General features: G+C 40.7%; 1 protein-coding gene across 2 annotated transcripts in view; it reads left to right on the top strand.

The window, feature by feature from the left end:
* The first annotated feature begins 20189 nt into the window (after positions 1-20189).
* Positions 20190-21304, top strand: part of DNAJC6 (DnaJ heat shock protein family (Hsp40) member C6) — a 139127-nt gene continuing 138012 nt past the window's right edge. The window contains exon 1 of one of the 2 annotated variants that reach the window (XM_038537231.1): positions 20190-20387. In XM_038537231.1, coding sequence (XP_038393159.1) covers positions 20273-20387 — 115 coding nt within the window. In that variant the 5' untranslated portion in view covers positions 20190-20272. The remainder of the gene's footprint in view (positions 20388-21304) is intronic. The other variant, XM_038537230.1, reaches the window with a different exon arrangement.

The raw sequence follows: 21304 nt of genomic DNA, 5'->3' as shown, positions 1-21304 counted from the left end.
AATGTAAATGGTAGGTATTCATCCTTTTGATGGCTGAACATTTAGGACTTTAATCCATTTTGAGTTTATGGTGTATGGTATTAAAAAGTCATCCAGTTTTATTCTTTTGCAAAAACTAAGATTTTGGCACTAGGTATGCTCATTGTTATTGTGGTGACCTGTTAAGAAACATATATATGTTTAAATTATGTTTTAACATATTTAACATTTATTATATATATAACATTATATATAACATTTAACATATTAAATATGTTTAAATTAATATAAATTAAATATATATTTAAATTATAAGTTCATACTGCTAGTACTAATTCAAACTTAAGCATTACAAAATTTTTCCATACTCTTTTATTTTATATCTTTGTTCTTATACTGAAAATCTAGGTTTTTTATTAATAATATATTTACTTATTTGCTTTATCCAGGTGCTACTCCTAGTGTCATGTAAATTAAATCATTGTATTCTTCAGAAACAAAGACATTTTTCTTTTTAAAAAATTGTCAGTTAAATAGTGTGCTTGGTGATCTAGTTGATTTACATTCTAGTACTAGCTCCTTATCTTCTTGACCACTGGTACCAACTGGCTGACTGGCAGTTGGCTATGGATTTTTGTATGTCAGTTTTATATTCTACTATGTTAAGGAATTCTTTTATTATTTCTTTGTTATAGCATTGATTCTCATGGGCCTTATGTGTACAATATTTATACATAGTTTTACTCATTTTCCACTTCTTAATTCTAATTGTTTCCTCTTGCCTGACCAAATTAGCTAATATTTTCTTTTTTCTTTTCTTAAGATTTTATTTATTTATTTATGAGAGACACGGAGACAGAGAGGCAGAGACACAGGCAGAGGAAGAAGCAAGCTCCATGCAGGGAGCCCGATGTGGGACTGATCCCAGAACTCTGGGATCACGCCCTGAGCCAAAGGCAGACACTCAACCGCTGAGCCACCTAGGAGTCCCTGGCTAATATTTTCAACACACTGTTAAATAGTAGTGGAAACAATGGCACCCTTACCTTGTTCCTGACCTTAGAAGGAATGCCTTTTATGTTTCTCCATTAAATAGGATTTCTTAAATTTCCCTGGTTTTGAAAGTTGGTATGTCTCTCTCATTGATTTTTTTCCTAAGAAGTTTTAATTACATGACTATATTATATTCCATTGATTTCTGTTTTTATCTTTATTATTTGCCTCGTTGTGCTTTCTTTTGGGTCAGCTTGGTTTATTTCTAACCCTTTGAGTTGAGAATTTAATTCATTTATATTCATTGTATCACTTTTATATGAATTAAAGGCTATGAATTTTCCTGTGATTATTATATCACAAATTCTCAAATGTAACATTTTTCTTTATAACAGCCTCAGAAATTCTTCAGTTTTTTTGACTAGTCCTTTTACTCAAAGGCTGATAGTTTTTCTTTTAAAAATTTCTCTGTGGAAGGGCTTTCGATTTTTAAAATTTTGACATTTCTAGCATTATTGCCTTGTGGTAAAAATTTTTTTGTACTTCTGCTTTTTGGAACTTTTGAAGTTTTTTGTCAAGTTTGGTGACTCTCCACAAATACTTGAAAAGAAGGTGTGTTTTCTGTTATTGCACATTTGCATTTAAATTATGGACAACTATAAAAGAGTTCAATTATATTTATTAAGTGTTATATATGAGAAAAATGAGTGTTAATCAGGATTACATTGTAATATATTAATATAAGATTATCTAATAACTTTTAAAATCTACTAGAAATCTAGTTTGGCTGACTACTTTTGTCTGTTAGAAGTCTCTACTTCTCAAACTCCTAACATGGGATGTGCCAGTTGGCCAAAACTGGGAAAAAGAAGAAAATTTCATATTTTACAGTTATCTTGAAGTGTTCTTCTTTTTTATGCTCTGCTACTTATTCCTTGGTTATATTTTTTCTGGAATCAAAAAGTTCAAAGAGGGATGTGAGGTTTTGTTTTTATTTTTGTTTTTAAATTTTAGAAAATTATAGAAATGGTATGTGCTTAGTAAAGAAAAATGGGGTGGAGTATAAATGAGTAATAGTCCCATTGTCCAACTATAGCCATTGTTAATAGTTTGGTATTGTCATTCCAACTTCTTTTCACTTGTGTATATATTTTTCTTACATATAGTTATAATAATTATTATGGATTTATATCCCTTTTTCTTGTTAGCATTATAGGAAAAGGATTACCATATATTTATACATATTCTCTTCCTAAATACTGTTTTTAGTAGTTTCAGACATATCTATTCTTCTATAATTGGATTTTTAGGGAAGCCTGGGTGGCTCAGCGGTTTACTGCCACCTTTGGCCCAGCATGTGATCCTGGGGACCTGGGATCGAATTCCACATCGGGCTCCCTGCATGGAAACTGCTTCTGCCTCTGCCTGTGTCTCTGCCTCTCTCTCTCCGTGTCTCTCATGAATAAATAAATAAAATATTTAAAATATATATATAATTGGATTTTTGACTTTTTTGCTAAGTGAAAATCTGTTCGAATTTATTTTTTTAAAAGATTTTATTTATTTATTTATGAGACACACACACACACACACACAGAGAGAGAGAGAGAGAGAGAGAGAGGCAGAGACACAGGCAGAGGGAGAAGCAGGCTCCATGCAGGGAGCCCCACCTGGGACTCCATCCCAGGTCTCCAGGATCACACCCCGGGGCTGAAGGCAGCGCTAAACTGCAGAGCCACCCCAGGGGGCCCTGTTCTAATTTATAAACAATACAAATTGATATATAACATTCACATAGTACAGAAAATTAAAAAATAGTGTCCTTAATTCTTTCACCTAGAGGGTGAACTCTATTAGTATCTCGGTTCCCAGTTTTCTGGGTATCATACTTAGCATAAATGCAATCATAGTTTGCTAATCTATAACCTTGTTTTTTTTATAACTCAACAATGCTGTTAACAAGGAGAATGACAACAAAACCCCTCCAATCTTAATTGACACCAAACAATGTATTGTATTTTGTTTCATCAACTCTTGGCTTATCTTGTTTCATTTATATCCTCACCCATTTCCCCACTCTCAGATTATCTGTGGTTATTCGTTGAACCCCAGGCTCAATGATGACTCAGAACTTCATGAAGTAGTGTACATTTTTCAAGGCCCTTTACAATGATCCTAACTTTTCAGTTGCATCTCTTGCCACATCCCCATAACCCCTATACACAAGCTATTTCAAACTAAGATATGGCCATATCAGTCTTCAAACATGCCTTGCTCTTTTAGGCCTCTAGGTCTTGTATGTGTTTTTCCATTTTCCTGAAATGTTTCTTCTCTTTGTGTGTCAAACCTTTATTTACCTTTCATGGTCCAGTTCACATCACCTTGTCCATGCAGGCTTCTTTAAACTCCTGTGAGTATTCCTGTACCACTTTCTGCTATTTCTACTTTTGCCCTTATCACACTGCACATTCTGAGCAACTACTCAAACAGGGTGGGGGCCAGACTGCCACAGGGCCTGATATGAGGAAAAAACTTGGTAAACAGAGTCCATTGGAAGTTTTGAAAAGTATGCTTTAAGTTGACCTAACCATTTAAATGTTTAAAGGTATTAAAAGAAAATAGAAATGATTTAGTTTTATAATACTGAAGTGTAAAGTCATTCATAATTAAGACATTTATAAAATAAGAGATCAAGAGCCTTGACTACAATGAAGACTTAAATTTTATGTAAAGGAAAATACTATAAAGAATTAAAAGAAGAGATGCCTGGGTGGCACAATCAGTTAAACATCTGACTCTTGGTTTTGTTCAGGTTGTGATCTCAGGGTCATGAGATGGAGCCCCATGTTGGGATTCTCTCTCCTCTCCTCGCCCTCCCCCTGTGCTCTCTGTCTCTTTGTCTCTCTCTCTCTCTCAAATAAATAAATCTTAGAAAAAATAATTAAAAGAAAAGTGACTAAGATGGAGGAAAATTTTACAGTATATATAATAGAGAGAATATGATATCCTAATGTATAAAGAGCTCCTACAAATCAGTAAGAGAGAAGCTCAATAGAAAAATAAATGAAAGATATGAACAGATAATACACAAAAGAAACACAAATGGTAAATAAACATATAAAAGTTGTTTAAACCTCTTATTTAGAGAAGTTAAAATAAAGAGAACAATGTAAACCATTTTTAACTACCAGACTCTCAAAATTAAAAATACTAATAAGATTCAGTCAGGATTGTGAAGTTATAATGTAAAGGTAAACTCATATGATGCCACAACATATATAAATTGATAGAGTAATTTTGTAGGGCAAATTGCCAGTATGTACCAAAATTAAAAATTTACATTCTTTTGACCCTATTATCTAATTTCAAGGACTCTGTCCTATAGACATACATATGTGCACAAAATTATATATGAATATATGATATCCACTGAAGTCTTGATTAGACGAACAAAAACTGGAAACAATCTACATATATTACAGTAAGGATATGGTTTAGAAATAATAAATCATAATCTATACTTTTATGGATTACTAGGCATTGGAAAAATTTTCAGATATATTGTTAATGAAAAATATGAAGAATATGTAAATTATGATGCATGTTAGGTAAAAAATACTGTGTGTGCATGTGGTGGATAGTAAGTCCATAACTGGTGTATAAGAAATAGAACTTCTCGGGGTGCCTGGTTGGCTCAGTCAGTTAAGTGTCTGCCTTTGGCTCAGGTTATGATCCCAGGGTCCTAGGATAGAGCCCTACATTAGATCTTCCCTCATCCAGGAGCCTACTTCTCTCCCACCTCTGCCCTACCCAACCCGACTCTGCCCCTGCTCATGCTCAGGCACACTCTCTCTCTCTCAAATAAACAAAAAATCTTTAAAAAATAGAAATTCTCTTATTATTCTATAGTTCTAATTTCTGTTTTGAATCCCTACATTAGCAACTTTGTAGATACGCTCTCAGTGAATTTGAAGTTTCTTGTTCCTTTTCTGCAGGTCTTCATCTGAGTTCCAAGGATACAGTCAAGGGACAGCATTAAGTCCAGTAGGTACTTGAGGTCATATGTCAACACAGGCCTCTGATGAGATCTTCATCTTCTTGTCTGCTTGGTCACACAGGTGTTCCTGTCCTGTCAGCCCCAGATGTTATCCCTTCTACTTCACCCTGCCCGTGGGCACAGAAATCATTCTTTAGGACCAGGACTCATTTTGCTGCTTTTGCTCTCTAGCAAGGCACTGGAGTGTCTGAGAAACTCTATAGGCAACTTCTCAGGATACTGCCTCAGAGACAGTTCTCTGAGCCATTTATTTCATGGCATTTCAATATCTAAAGCACCATTTTCTTTGTTTCTGTACTCCTCAATTTCTAGGTGAATACTATCCAAGGAGAGGAGAATGACTCATGGGCTTTCCTCTGTCCTCAAATCTGCTTTTCTTATTATGTTTTTCTAAAAACTTTGTATATATTGAGACTCATCCTCATTCCAAGGATTTTGGACTTCTGGAAAGCAAAGCCAGGGAAAGACTTTCACAACCTATGTACTTGTTTTTTGTCTTCCTTCTCTCACCATGGCAATGAGCACAAAAGAGACAGGGTGTTTGAATTAGAGAGTTATAGCATGGAAGGAATTTGGTTAATATTTCTGAATATTTTCATGTGATATTTTTTACTTGTATTTATTCATATGTGGAAATGTAAAAGAAAGGCCTGGAAAAGTATATTTTAAATAGTTAACAGTGGCTGCCTCTGGGGAAGGTTGTACGATGTGGGGAGCTTTAACTCTGCTATGTGCCTAGAAGAAGATAGAGCTTGACATTTGTGAACCCTATTAATGAGTCTACACAACTCCAAACTAGAGGTTTGGAAAAAGTGACATGTACAAGACAGATTCCTCCTAGGAGCCTGAGTGGTGCAGTTGGTTAAGGGTCCAACTCTTGATTTCAGTTCAGGTCTTGGTCTCAGGATTGCAAGTTTAAGCTCCATGTTGGGCGCCATTTTGTAGAGCCTACTTAAAACAAAACAAAACACCAGCAGAGACACTTCCTTTTCTTCCTTGCTTACTGATTCTTTATAAAGAGAGTGGGTGTTACCTCTCTTTCATTTCCTCTAGACCAGGGATATGATTCATAAGTGATGGATTGATCAAATGGGTTTCTAATCTATATTTAATTATCAGTGGATTCTTCAGGGGATCTCAAAACCCTATTTTATTTCTATTGTTTCAAACTCCTCTTGTGTTGAATTTTTTTTTTCAAAAGCTGTTAGACAGTAGTAAAATACACTGATACGTTCTCTCTTTCACCATGCTTGAAAGACGGTAGACTGTCTTTTGGTTCCAGTCTAAACAGGGATACCTAAAAAGAAGGAAGGGGGGGAAAGCAGAATCCAGTAGAACATTAGTTGCAGAACAAGACTCTTGCAAAAATTGGTAAGGGAGCAGATTCATGTATGTGGAGCAAGGTCATACTTTTTTCATCATATACAGGCCTCTCTTCTTGTCCTTGGATGCTTCAGTAACTTAGATGGAAATAAATTCATATTTACATTTACAGCTGGGAAAGATCACTGTCTGGATGAAAGAAACAAGTTTTTAAAAGACCTTGAGTCTACTTCAAAACAATAAAATGCAATTTAATGGAAATGCATGCCAAGTCCCACATTTAAGTTAAAAAAAAATTCATCTGTAGAAGTATAGAATAGGAGGAACTTGGCTTGGTCACAATCGTTGTGAAAAAAAATTGTAAGATTTTAGATGACTTTATACTAGACTCTAAACTTGCCTAATGTTTCAAAGTTAATGTAATTTTCTTAGGGAGACCTTCCCTTTTGGTGAGTTTTAATTATCACTATCCTCCCACCCCCCACCATTATACATCTTAATAGTGCTTGTGTGCTGGGCTTTTCTTTCCCAGCACATGTTCCACTCGCATGATTATCTGTTTGGATGATGGATCGTTTAATGCCTTTCTCCTCTTTTGGACTGTAAGGTCCTTGAGTAAAAGAACCATATTTGTTCAGTTGTTCAGAGTTGTAACCAGGGGGTTAGTGCGGTAATTGTTCAAGGTAGTTGTTTAAAAAAAGAGGGATCCCTGGGTGGCGCAGCGGTTTGGCGCCTGCCTTTGGCCCAAGGCACGATCCTGGAGACCCGGGATCGAATCCCACATCGGGCTCCCGGTGCCTGGAGCCTGCTTCTCCCTCTGCCTGTGTCTCTGCCTCTCTCTCTCTCTCTCTGTGACTATCATAAATAAATAAAAATAAAAATAAAAAAAAAAGGAAGAATTTGGGCAGCCTGGGTGGCTCGGCAGTTTAGCGCCGCCTTCAGCCCAGGGCATGATCCTGGAGAGCTGGGATTGAGTCCCACGTCAGGCTCCCTGCATGAAGCCTGCTTCTCCCTCTGTCTGTGTCTCTGCCTCTCTCTTTCTCTGTGTCTCTCATGAATAAATAAATAAAATCTTTAAAAAAAAAAAAGGAAGGAAGAATTCAAGGAGGCATGTCAGTATTATAGGTGAAGGCAACCCAACATTTCAAGTCAAGCTCATAGAAACAAGCTCTCTTGAATATTCATATTGTCAAGACCCTCTTCCACTTTGCAACCCCTTTTACTCTATTTGCCCAATTCAGTTCTCCCTATCATCAAAAACCCACAAGCGATAATAAGCAGCAGCGGTAGTTATTAATAAAAGAGGGAAACATAAACCAGCAAATGTTAATCAGGGAAATATGTTCTCAGAGGTTATATCAAATAATCGCATTTATTTTTCTGGGGCCCCTTGGGAGATGTTGATATACAGCTCCAGCTAATCTTCCCTTGAAAGTGTCCATCATGCATCATGTTGCCAGGGATACCTCTTGGAGTCAGATGTTTCTCTCCCTAGGTACATCTTCTGTAAGGGCACTAGTAGGAATATTCTAACTGCTCTTACAAACATGTACAGGTCTCATTGGCTGGACATGGCAAAGGTGCTTCTTGCTTACATTGCAATCCAATGTGATTGATGGAGAAGAAGAGATATGGCAACTCTACTATCAATTGACTTCAAAGTCAGCTACTGGATCTTCTGACTCCAGCTAGCCTATGTTTGAAGGAAGAGAGTTTGAAAAATTTTCAGAGGCCAGGCCTCAAAGTGGTGGATATCATTTCTCCCCCATTCCCTTAGCCAGACTCATCATGGGGCCATAATCAACTGAAAGTTAGGCTGGCAAAGTAGTTTACTGCTTGCCCAGGAAGGAGAGGAATGTGGATACTGGTCAGCACCAGCCATCTCTGTCACAAAAGTAAACTAATATCATGCATGATAACAACGCACAGCAAATAGAATGGTTGTAAACTCCAATTTTAACTTTAATTTACTTCAACCAAAAAAGGGAGCATGTACACATATAAGCTTTAAAAGCATATGGGCTTTTCCTGAAGGAATCACAAGATCCTAACTTGCAAAGGCACTCTCCAGCAGAACAGGTGAGGACTGTAAGCCCAGCAGATGAGATTGCTTATCCCATGAGTCTCTAGTAAAGCCCACTTAATTCTCATTCACCTTTAACCACCCATTTAAAAAAATTATTTATTTTAGAGAGAGCGAGCAAGTGCGTGTGTGAGCAGGGTGAGAGGCAGAGGGGGAGAGAGAGGAACAAGCAGACTCTGTGCTAGTGTGGGACTTGGCACCAGTCTTTGTGCATGGCACTCAGTCCCACAACCCTGAGATCATGACCCCTGCGGAAGTCAAGATTGAGATACTCAACTGACTAAGCCACCCAGGCCCTGCTATCACCAACCATTTTAAAGGTGCCCCAACAAAGTCTTCTTTTTGCAAAAGAGCCTAACTCTTTTTTTTTTTAAAGAGCCTAACTCTTGACACTATTTTTTCCCCTTTCTTATTATACAAGTAAGATTCATTTGAAAAAGCTTGAAGAAATAAAAGAAATAGAAGGACATGAAGAAAAAAATCATTTATAGTCACACACCTGGGTTGTCCTTTTCAAAAAGGATTATTTTAAAAAAATAAGATTTTATTTGTTTGACAGAGAGTGAGCATACAACCAGGGTGAGCAGTGATGGAGAGGGAGAAGCAGGCTCCCTGCTAAGCAGAAAGCCTGACGTGGGGCTTGATCCCAGGACCATGGGATCACTACCTGAACCAAAGGCAGATGTCTAACCAACTGAGCCACCCAGGTGCCCCTCAAAAAGTCTTCTGACAAAGAGACTGAAGGAAGAGGAGAGGAACCGGGCAGCCCCGGTGGCGCAGCGGTTTAGCGCCGCCTGCAGCCCAGGGCATGATTCTGGAGACCCTGGATCGAGTCCCACATCAGACTCTCTGCATGGAGCCTGCTTCTCCCTCTGCCTGTGTCTCTGCCTCTCTCTCTCTCTGTGTCCCTATGAATAAATAAATAAATAATCTTAAAAACCAAAAGTCACCATTCGTCATGTTCCTTGCAGCTAACCACATTCTAATTGGTACATTGCTTTCATTGTGAAAGATTTAACATGTTGGATGAAAGGAGATTTAAAAAAAACTAAAAAGAGAGAAAGAGGGGAGGAACCCCCAAATTACCCTCCCTCAGTTCCTGTCAACCATTCCCATGGCCCTGTCTTCCACCTTGAAAGCTTCCCAACTACAAATCTATAGATACCCACTCACCCTGAACTTCATTTCCCATCCACTAAGGCATACATTTAAACTGAGCTATGGAGCAAAAATTTTCACAAAGATCCTTTGCCCTTTGATAGATTTTCTAATTTCTTTCTTTCTTTCTTTCTTTCTTTCTTTCTTTCTTTCTTTCTTTCTTTCTTTCTTTCTTTCTTCTTTCTTTCTTTCTTTCTTTCTTTCTTTCTTTCTTTCTTTTTCTTTCTCTTTCCTCTTCTCTCTTTTTTTTTTTTTTTTAGATTTTCTAGTTTCTACACAAAAGCTCTTCTCTAACAGAAAAGAGTTGAATACAAAAACCTTTTGTTATAGCATGTTTGTGTCATTCACAAGAGGAAGGTGTGGATTAGCATAGTCTGAAGCATGCTTTATGTCAGACAAATCTAGATACTTTATGAAGGTAACTTCACATTTTATCTTCAAAGTAGTCCCCTGAGACAGACACTGGTCAGCGCCAGCCAGTGTCTGGTGAGAAAACTAAGGCACAGAGAGGCCAGTAACTCAGCCAAGGTTGCCCAGAAGGGATCAGTTCTATTCCATTGATCACTCTTCTTCACTCCCCCAAAGCTCCAGACATTATGGGGAAGATAGAGAAGGAGGATTTCTGGAAAAGCTCCTTGGAAATGGGGGGTGTCTGGACTAGATTGAGCTGCACATTAAGTTATAGGTTAGAAAACATTTCTTGAGCATCTCTAGCAGAGGAAGTTCTCCAAGGCATCACCTTGATTCTGGCCTCTACCTGGTAACCCCAGCCCCTGGACTCCTATAGCATCTCTCCTGCCCTTCTAGACTTGAGTGGTAGTGACTTTGTGCTGCTGCCATCTCATGCTCACCACTCCCTTGCAGTAACATCCCTTCATTCTGATGTAAAATGAAACCAGAATTAATATATCTTTATTGAGAACCTCTTCTTTTCCAAATCTAGTGCTAAGGGCAGAGAATCTCATGAGTAATAAGCAATGTATCAGATGCAAAAATGGGGAGCTTAGTCTATGGAGGAAAGACAGATCTTCAAGCACATTTCAATACAATATGGAAAGAACTATGACAGAGCTACAGGTGAAGTCTTGTGGATACACAAGATCAGGGTCAATTGGCCAAGCAAGAATGATGGCTGTTACACCTGTGTCTTTAGTGACTTTTGTGACTTTGGTGACTTTTGGTGTCTTTAGTCCATATGTTCTCTAGAGGCCAGTCACCAATCAACCATTGTGTCTAGACCCTCAAGATCATTGATTCAATCCCTTCATTTTACAGAGAAGGATATGCAAGCCATGATTTCCTCAATGTTTATTTTCTCCTGCCCTATTTGCATCATCCTTCTGTGACCCATAGAAAGGATAAGAGTCTCAACTATTCATTTTACTAGTTGTATAACTGTGTGTAGTTACTTAGGCTTTATCTGCCCCAATCTCTTCATTAATGAACACAATAGTAATCGTTCCCATCATTTACCACTGGTTCCATTTTACTCAAAAGGGAAAGTGATAGCCTAGTAGCAACCAGACTCTACTCGATTCCCCACACCTGCCAGCTCAAGACTCCCACTTGAGGGTCATGTTATGGATCTAGTGGATTGTTATGGATCTAGTGTGTTGTTTTCTCCAACCCCATTCAGCCAAACTCCTCTCCTTCTACAGCAGCCTTCCTTGCTCTCTCCACTCCACCCATTCTTGTCTCCTGCTGTTCCTCAAACCTAACAGGCTCAGTCCCAATGCAAGGCCTTATTCCTCTGATCCTTCTGCCTTGAATGCTCTTCCTTCAGGTACCTGCTTGGTTGACTTTTTTTTTTTTTTCACTTCCTTCGGATCTTTGCTCAAACTTTCTCTCTCAACCAGGTCTATCATGATTACCTGCAACCTGGGGTGCCTGGGGGGCTCAGTCAAGTAAACATCTGACTCTTGATTTCAGCTCATGTCTTGATCTCAGAGTCATGAGTTCAAGCCCCACATTGGGTTCCATGCTGGATGTGGAGCCTATTTAAAAAACAAACAAAAAAGAACCTCCACCAAACTCCAACCTACTCCTGCTCCTCCTTCCCCAACCAACATTTCCAGTCCCCCAGCCTGCTCTATTTTACATTTATCCATACACTTATGGATATCACTTATCATCTGTCAAACTTCAAAGCTTTTTGCTTTTTTCCCCCTATTGTTTATTGTCTGTCTCTCCCATCCCCTAATAGAATATAAGCTCCACAGAACAGGAATCATTATCTGATTCATTCCTTATGAATCTCAACAGCCTAGAATAGTATCTGACATACAATAGGTGATTAGCTGATACTTATAGAGTGCTATAAATAAATAAGTCATGTTTCTAAAGTTCTTAGCGCTGTGCCCAGCATAGAGTATTATCAAAACAATAGCTCACACTTATTTATTGCCAGATGCTGTTCTGAGTGTTTATGTATAATAACTCATTCAGTCCTTACAACAGACCGGGGACGTGGGCTCTACTATCTCCATTTATAGATGAGAAAATGAGGTGCAGGGATGTTAATGCAACTTATTAACATCACTCTGCCAGTAAACTATAGAGGCAGGATAGGGTGGCACCAGAGTCATTATTATTATTATTATTATTATTATTATTATTATTATTTTATTTTTTTAAAAATTTTACTTTTATTTATTCATGAGAGACACAGAGACAGAGAGAGAGGCAGAGACACAGGCAGAGGGAGAAGTAGGCTCCATGCAGGGAGCCCAACATGGGATCAGGCCCTGGGCTGAAGGCAGCGCTAAACCACTGAGCCACCCGGGCTGCCCAGAGTCTCTGCTTTTAATAGCTATGCCATACACCTTCTCAAAAGACATCATTTATATTTTTAGGTCAATTTAAAAATGAATCAGCATTTTTGAAGGGCTGAATTAGTACTCTAACAGTTGCATTATAGTAACATTCTATCGCATGAGGTAGGCACACAAACTCCATTCTGGACTTTCTACTTCTTTTCAACTTCCCACCTCACCCCATCTTTGCACCCACCATCTGCCATGACAAGTCTGCATCTAAGGTGATGGATTCAATCCATCCTCATCTAGGCGCAGATTTGGCAGAAAGTGAAGTCCAGAGGTTTCATTCTCTTTAAAGTTCTGAGATATCGAAAGTTGGTGCACCATTTGTTCATAAAACACTTGCAAAGTAATTTACTAGATTATTATAGACAGAGTTTTCACACATACTTTCATGGAATCTCTACATTGCAGGATAATTGGAATTACCCTGTTGTGAACAGGTAAAGCAAATACTACCCTCAATTTACAAATGAAAAAAGTGAGGCTTGGAGGAATTATACAACTTTTGCAAGAGCCTTAAAATGGCAAGTAAACTAGACTCAGTCGTGGTCGTTGACACCACACCTGGTGCTCTTTTCATATTATTCAGTGGGAGAGAGAACCACAAGATTTAGTTTGAGCATGAAGGTGCTCAAAAATGGTCTCTTATGGTTTTAATCTGTGATATTATGGTTTGCCCTTGAATGATTACTCCTTTCTGTGCTTGTTTCCCTTTTTCATGGGCCTCTTGCAGAACCCCAGTTTCTTGAGAGTAAGTTGATTTCTAATTAGGAGACCCTGAGTATTCACCTTTTGGTTGGGGTTATTCTTAGGTGGGTAGGGACCCAGGCTAGCTTGTCCTTGAATATGACCTCAAATAATTCTGCCCTCCTTGTACATGCATGCCAGTCCTCCAGTTAAGAGGTAGAGCTTACAACTCTATAGAACAACTGAGCCTGTGACTGATTTGTCTAATAAAATGTGCAGGAAGTACTTTTTGGGAACATTTGGGCCAAGGCATCTGGGGACTTCTCAGCCAAGTCTTTGAGAAGCCCAGCAGTTTCAGCTTCCTCCCTTTTGGAACCTAGCCACTGTCTTGTGACAAAGTCTAAACAACCATGTGGAGAAGACTCGAGGCTCTTGGCTGAGCACCCAGCTGACAGCCAGTACCATCTTGTTAGGTGGGTGAGCCACTGAGAAGTTGACCTTCAAGCCCCAAACACCACCAGATGACATCATGTGGAGCAAAAACGAGCTGTCCCCTTTGAGCCCTGCCCAATTTGCAAAATAAATGATTGTTGTTGTTTTAAGTCATTAAGTTTTGAGGAGGTTTGTTAGACAGAAAAAGATAACTGAAACAAACATCTTAGAATTCCTGAAAACATTTTACATCAGCAGTTTCTCCTCCCCTCACACAAGGTCCCACTGCTGAAAATGTCATGGCGATTTATGTAGGTATTGCTCTTTAAATTTTGACTATACTATAATGCTGGACACTTGGAGAACTTTAGATTGAAAAATAAGTTTAAGCGGAGACTGTCCTTAATTGTTTCCTACACTAACAGAACTCCTATCAGCACTGCCACTAGGATAATAAGAAACAACACCATTAATTCTATTGGTTTCAAAGATACCTGAGATGCCTTTAGGTTAGACACTTTCATTTATATTCTGGGACTTTCTGTAAGGGAGGGGGCAACAAGACATTTCCATTCCTCTCTATATATAGATACCTATACACACACATTGATTTATCGCAAAAAAAGATGCCATTCTTTTAAAATCTGTCATTGGGGGCACGTGGGTGGCTCAATGGTTGAGCATCTGCCTTTGGTTCAGGGTGTTATCCCAGGGTCCTGGGATCGAGTCCCACATGGGGCTCCCTGCAGGGAGCCTGCTTCTCCCTCAGCCTGTGGCTCCGCTCTCTCTGTGTCTCTCATGAAGAAATAATAAAAATCTTAAAAAAAAAAAATCTGTCATTGACTCTCTAAATGGACACAGTATTATAATAAACTACCATTTATTTTTCCTTTTGGGTCCATTACATGTAATAATGAAACACCGCCACCCTAGGTGCTGTCTCCATCATACAGAAGGGAAAATGGAGCCTTAGAGAAGATGGACAAGTCGGTAAGTGGCAGGGCTAGGATTCATACAGCTCTGCCTAGCTGGAGAGCCTAGGTTCTTTCTACCAGGCCCTTCTCCCCTTCACACACACACACACACAAACACACACAAGAATTGTGTATCCCATTGACTTTGAGGACTGGACTGTTGTTCTCATATTTCTGGACTTAGCTTTGTAAACACAATAACAGGAATGGAATTAATGTTTTCTTTTTGTTTTGTTTTTTTGTTTTGTTTTTCCAATGTCCAGTGATCCAGATGTACAAATAAGTGGGCTTGTTTTGCATTTTTGACATTTGAAAAGAAATTCCATGTTGCTAGTGCTCATGAATGTGCCTTAGGGTACTTGAGTGTTTCTACTCAGAAGACCTCCTTTCAAACTGCATTCTTTTGCCATGGACCCCTGGGACTGTGGAGAAGGCTCCCCACTGGGTCTGCCTGGAGCAAGCTGTGACTGTGGGAGCCAGAGGCTTTTGGACTTATTTCAGCTCTGAGCTGGAGGAGTGCCATGAAATCACATGATGTTTGGACTAAAAGGGCAAGCCAAAGAATGTCTCTCTCATCCTGCCCTGGCCAGTGAAATCCAAGCACTGAGCAAGTGGGCCCCTCCACGTTGCCGCTTCAGTCCACTGGACATGCCAGGACAATGGAAGAAAAAGATGAGTCTCTAAGCCAGGCCCACTGGGGCTCCTATCACTCAGCAAAATTCCAAAACCAGTTAGTGAAAGTCAGGACATACAGGGAAAGATGGTGGCAGATCTCAGAAGGAAACTTTTTAGATCATCTGGTTAAATCCACTAGAGGGAATGAGGAGGGTGGTGGTGATGCAAATAGTAAGCAAGGAGGAGAAGTGACATAACCAATATTTTACAGATCATTTGAGTAACCAGGACTAGATTCCAGGTGTCCTAATTCCAAGGCCAGGTAGGAAGCCCCAGGAGCAGAGGGCAACCCTAGTCTAAGGTATTGGTGGCACGTGGCCACTATTCCTGAGTAGCTTTGTGAATTAGATCACTTCTTCTAGAGCCTATTTCTTCAAACTTTAGTCTGGATGCCATGGAGAATAAAGGTTGGTAAAGAAGAAAAGTCAGCTTATTGCTGATAGAGAGAAGGTACTCTTAGTTTCTACTCTCTTCCTAGACTCTTCTGTTTTCCTTCCTTATTTCATATCTTCCTATTCTTCCAGAGTATACAAAGAATAAAATAGAGTGTCATTTATCTAGATCACTAAGGGCCTCATACCAAAGAGGAACATTAGTTTCGCCTTCACTGAGCAACCTGCGTCTCTGTGCTCCAGTCACCTTTCCATGTCATCCCTGAGACCTACCACATGATTCTTGGCTTCCCACAGTGATATGGTAGAGTATAGCCATGAAGGCATGGATCTAGGTTGAATCCTGGTCCAACTTTTTTTTAGATATTGGAACTAATTGTACTAAATTGTAGATACGTAACTTCTTAAAAAATTAAACTTTTTATTTTAAAAATGATTATAGGTTCACATGCAGTTGTAAAAAATAAATCAGATCCCACAATCACTTTTACCCATTTTTACATAATGGTAACATTTTGCAAAACTATAGTCTAATAATCAAAACCAGTATGTCGATATCAATACGGTTAAGGTACAGAATAGTTCTATCACCACAGGATTCCTTGTTTTGTTCTTTTATAGGCACAATTTTCTCTCTCATTCCTGGCAACCAGTATATGTTCTCTATTTCTATAATTTTGCAATTTCAAGAAAGGACTATAAATGGAATCATACAGTATGAAACTTTTTGGGATTGGCTTTTTTTTTTTTTTTTTGTCAACAGATTCTCTGGAGATCTATATAGTTTGTTGCCTATATCAATTAGTTACTTTTTATTGCTCCTTCTTATTTTGTGGTGTGGAGGTACCACAGCATATTTAATCACTCACCCATTAAAGAACATCACGGTTGTTTCCAGGTTTGGGAATAGATTATAAATCTACTGAATCTTATGAATAAGATTATGAACAGAACCATTATGAACATTTGTGTATAGGTTTTGTGTGAACATAAGTTTTCCTTATCTCTGGGATATGTACCCAGAAGTGCAATTGCTGGTCTTATAGTAGTTTTTTGTTTAGTTTTATAAACTGTTTTCCAGAGTATCTATACCATTTTACATTCCTACTAGCAATGTATGACTGATCTAATTTCTCCATCTACATCCTTGCCAGTATATTAGAAAGCTGTATTTCATTTTAGCCTTCTGATAAAGTGCAATGATATCTCACTGTGGTTTTAACTTGTATTTCCTCAATGGCTAATGATGATGCGAATCTTTTCATGTGGTTATTTGCCATCTGTATATCCTCTTTAGTGAAATACCTGTTCACGTCTTTTGCATATTTTCTAATTGGATTTTTTAATGTTGAGTTTTGAGAATTCTTTATTATAAATACTGTTCCTTTATTGGATATGTGGCTTGCAAGTATTTTTGCCCTGTCTGTAGCCTGTCTTTTCATCCTCTTTTTTTTTTTTAAGATTTATTTATTTATGATAGACATAGAGAGAGAGAGAGAGAGAGGCAGAGACACAGGCAGAGGGAGAAGCAGGCTCCATGCCGAGAGCCCGACGCGGGACTCGATCCTGGGAGTCCAGGATCGCGCCCTGGGCCAAAGGCAGGCGCGAAACCACTGAGCCACCCAGGGATCCCCTTTTCATTCTCTTAACAGGGTCTTTCACAGACCAAAAGTATTTAATTTTGATAAAGTTCAATTTATTAATTTTTCCTCTTATGGATCATGCTTTTAGCAACATGTCTAACAACTCTTTGCATAGCTGTACTTCCTAGAAGATTTTATCCTATTTTTGTCTAAAACTTTTATAGTTTTACATTTTACATTTAAGTCTGCAATCTAGGGGGATCCCTGGGTGGCGCAGCGGTTTGGCGCCTGCCTTTGGCCCAGGGCGCGATCCTGGAGACCCGGGATCGAATCCCACATCGGGCTCCTGGTGCATGGAGCCTGTTTCTCCCTCTGCCTGTGTCTCTGCCTCTCTCTCTCTCGCTGTGTGCCTATCATAAAAAAAAAAAAAAAAAAAAAAAGTCTGCAATCTATTTGACTTGATTTTCTTTATTAAGTGTGAGATTTAGGTTGAGGTTCATTTTTTTTTTTTGTCAATGGATGTCCAACTATTCTAGCATCACCTATTGAAAAAGCTATCTTTCCTGGTGGACTGCGTTCACACCATTGTCAAAAATCATTTGGGCACATTTATGTGGGTCTATTTCTGTGTTCTTTATTCTGTTTCATTGACCTATGTGTCTGCCCCGCTGTCAGCCTAGCACAGCACACTCTTTTGATAACTATAGAGCGATACAAGGTAGAGTGATTCTCGCCACTTTATTCTCTATTTCTATGGAACTTAGAACTTATGTTTTTTTACCATTTTACTTGGGAATAAATCTCGAACTTACAGAACAGTTGCAAAAATAACAATAGTATGAAATATATCCATGTACTCTTTAGCCAGATTCACCAATTATTTATATTTTTCTGCATTTGCTTTATCACTTGCCCCGCTATACACAAACATATATATGATACTTTTTTTTTTCTAAACCATTTAAAGCTAAGTTGAATGTATCATGGCCCTTTATTTCTAAATGTCCTTATGTGTACTTCCTAAAAATATGGATATTTTCTTACATAACTACAGTATACTTATCAACTCCAATAAACTTTTCATTGGTGAACACTTTCACCTAATCGACTATCCGTATTTCATTTTTTCTGAAAATTGGCCTAATAATGACCTTTAGAGATTTATTTATTTATTTATTTATTTATTTATTTATTTATTTATTCACACAGAGACACACAGAGAGAGGCAGAGACATAGGCAGAGGGAGAGGCAAGCTCCCTGTGGGAAGCCTGATGCAGGACTTGATCCTAGGACCCAGGGATCATGACTTGAGCCAAAGGCAGATGCTCAACCAATGAGACACCCAGGTACCCCCTTCCTTTAGAGTTTTACAAAAGCCTCCAACACTGGGTCCAATCTATGGTCAGGTATTAGATTTTAGCTTTAGTTGCCATTTCTCTTTAGCCTCCTTTAATCTAGAACATCTCCATAGCCTTTTTTCATCTTTTATGAAATTGACACTTTTAAAATTCATAAAAATTTCATCTTTTATGACATTGACACTTTTTGAAGAATGCTGAACCACTCCTATCCCACTTTTATTTTTTTTTTAAAAGATTTTATTTATTTATTCATGAGTGATACAGACAGAGAGAGACAGAGACACTGGCAGAGGGAGAAGCAGCCTCCATGCAGAGAGCCTCACGTGGGACTGGATCCTGGGACTCCAGGATCATGCCCTAGGCCCAAGGCAGGCGCTAAACCGCTGAGCCACCCAAGGGATTCCCCTAGCCCCACTTTTAAAGTGCAGTCCTCATTTGCGGTATATCTTAGATTTAATCCCTATGATTAGATTCAGGTTTTGCATTTGCGGCCAACATATTACAGAGCTGATCCGTCTTTTTCTAGTCTAACACATCTGGAGGAAGTCACATTTCATCTGCCTCCATTTTGATTTTGATCACCAGGTGAAGCTATTGTATGATATTTGTCTGGGCCTTAAAAAAATGGCAATTTCATGTGTAACCTGCCCTCTCTGATGCTGTTTTTTTTTTTTTTTCACCTGTTAGGTGTGGATTAATAATTTCTCTCCCATGAGTATCATTGGGAGGGTTAAATAAACATAAAAAGCACCCCATAGGGGATCTCTGGGTGGCTCTGGTTGAGCGTCTGTCTGCCTTCGGCTCAGGGCATGGTCCCGGGGTTCTGGGATCGAGTCCCACATCGGGCTCCCTGCATGGGGCCTGCTTCTTTCTCTGCTTATGTCTCTCTTTGTGTCTCTCATGAATAAATAAATAAAATCTTTTTTTTTTAAAGCACCCCATAAATATTAGCTACGCTTATTGCAGCCAGCAAGTGTTAAGGGATCTCGGTTTGGATCTTCCCTTCGGACACTCTAAATTACAAGCAAAATCGCGACAGAGACAAAGTGGTGGGGCAGCCTCAGCTCTGCCATTTTGGGTTCCTCAACTGGAAAATGGGAAAATGCTGTGAGGTTTAAGGACTTGTATGTAAAAGTGCCCCTCTAGACTTAGACTGGGTTCTCAAAAAAATCATTAGTGATCCATAAGCTGTTATAGGAGGAAGGAAGGACTATCTGTCAATAGTCAGTTCTTTTAAAAATTGAAAATTGAAATGTCAATTCAATTCTTTAAAAAAAAAAAAAGAATGTGAGATCATTCCTAGGCAGGAAAAAAATACGGTTAGAGCCCAGGACTTGGGAACTGTCCCCAATCGGCTGCTCTGGGCAGAGAGCTAACCTCTCGGAGCTTGAGTTTCACCATCTGTGATTTGGGGATCAAATCCGCGCACTTCCCCGGGGCTCCCGGCGTCCCTTAACGACGCCTCGCAGGACCTGGCACTGGCTCCGTCGACGTCTCCTGGGCGCGGGACGCGGGCCTAGAGCGCGCACCTGCAAGGCCGCGGGCGCTGGGGGCCTCCCGGAGGGCGCCCGGCTGCAGCGCCCCCGCCCCGCCCCGCCCCGCCGCCGCCCCCCGCCCCGCCCCGCCCGGCCGCAAGCTCCTCCCCCCCGGCCGCGGCCGCCCGGCGACCGCCCGGCACCTGCAGACGCGCGGCGGCCGGGGAAGCGCGAGGCCACCCTCGGGCGGCGGCGGCGGGGGAGGGGCGCGGGCGCACAGATGGGAGCAACTGAGAAGGGCGGCAGGAAGAGCCGGAGGCTGTTTTCTTCTCTGCGGCCGTGGAAGGCGACCCGGCGGCTGTGGAGGACGCGCTCGGCTCCCAAGGCGGCGCAGGGTGAGTGCGGTCGCGGCCGGGGACCTGTTGGGACGAGCCTCGGCGGCGTCTCGGGCCCACCTCCCGGGCCCTGGCACCTGGGGCTGCGGGCAGCGCGGCCTGGGCGTCGGCCGGGCCTGGCGACCCTCCCCCCGCCCCCGCCCCCGCCCCGGGACGAGACCAGCTCCGCGCGCTGCCTCCGGGGTGCGGGGGCCGGCGTCCGCGCTGTCCCCCGTTCTCCTTCCATCCCTTGGCCTCTTAAGCATCTCTCCGCGGGCCAGGTGGTTGGAGCTTGCTTGTTTCCTGCAAAAGCCCCTGTGTGCCCCTGTGTGCCCCTGTGTGCACGTTTGACTCTGGCCAGAGCGAATTCAGGGTGCCTCGGGGACACTGTTCAGGTTTGCGTCCCGCCCGACACCTGGCCGGTTGCCTGCAATGCAGTAGCCATTGGAGGAGTGAATCTGGACCCAAGGCTGCCTTCAAGGTCTCCCCCGTCTGCACCCATCCCCCGTTCCCACCTGTCTGCGGTGATCCCCAGTTCTCTCCTAAGCTCGAGCCACAATACGCTGCTTCCCAAACCCCATTACACACCCTGTCCCCACCATGGCCTTAACTCCCATTTATCCAATCACTGATTCACCCCATTCCTTCCTTCCAGAGTCTGGGTTGAGCTCTTCCAGCCTGCCACGGCCTGGAGTGAGCAAGATAGGCAAGGCCCAGCTCTAGGCACTACTTCTAGAGGGGGCAACACGTTGCACACACAAACTGGGTAAACCTCTCCATTACAAATTGCTGTGGGTGCTGGGAAGAAATCACATAGTGTGCTGAGAGAAAAAGAAGGCAGAGGCACCCTGGCTTATATGGCAGATGGACGGGGAAGACCTCTCGGAGGCAATGGGATTTCACCCGGGACCTGAAGACTGAGTAGGAGTTACTCCAGC

The sequence above is a fragment of the Canis lupus genome, chromosome 5 (genome assembly GCF_011100685.1).
Source record: "Canis lupus familiaris isolate Mischka breed German Shepherd chromosome 5, alternate assembly UU_Cfam_GSD_1.0, whole genome shotgun sequence".
In the NCBI taxonomy this organism is placed as follows: Eukaryota; Metazoa; Chordata; class Mammalia; order Carnivora; family Canidae; genus Canis; species Canis lupus.
The sequence above is the reverse complement of the archived record's forward strand: the minus strand, read 5'-3'. Positions and strand labels throughout refer to the sequence as shown.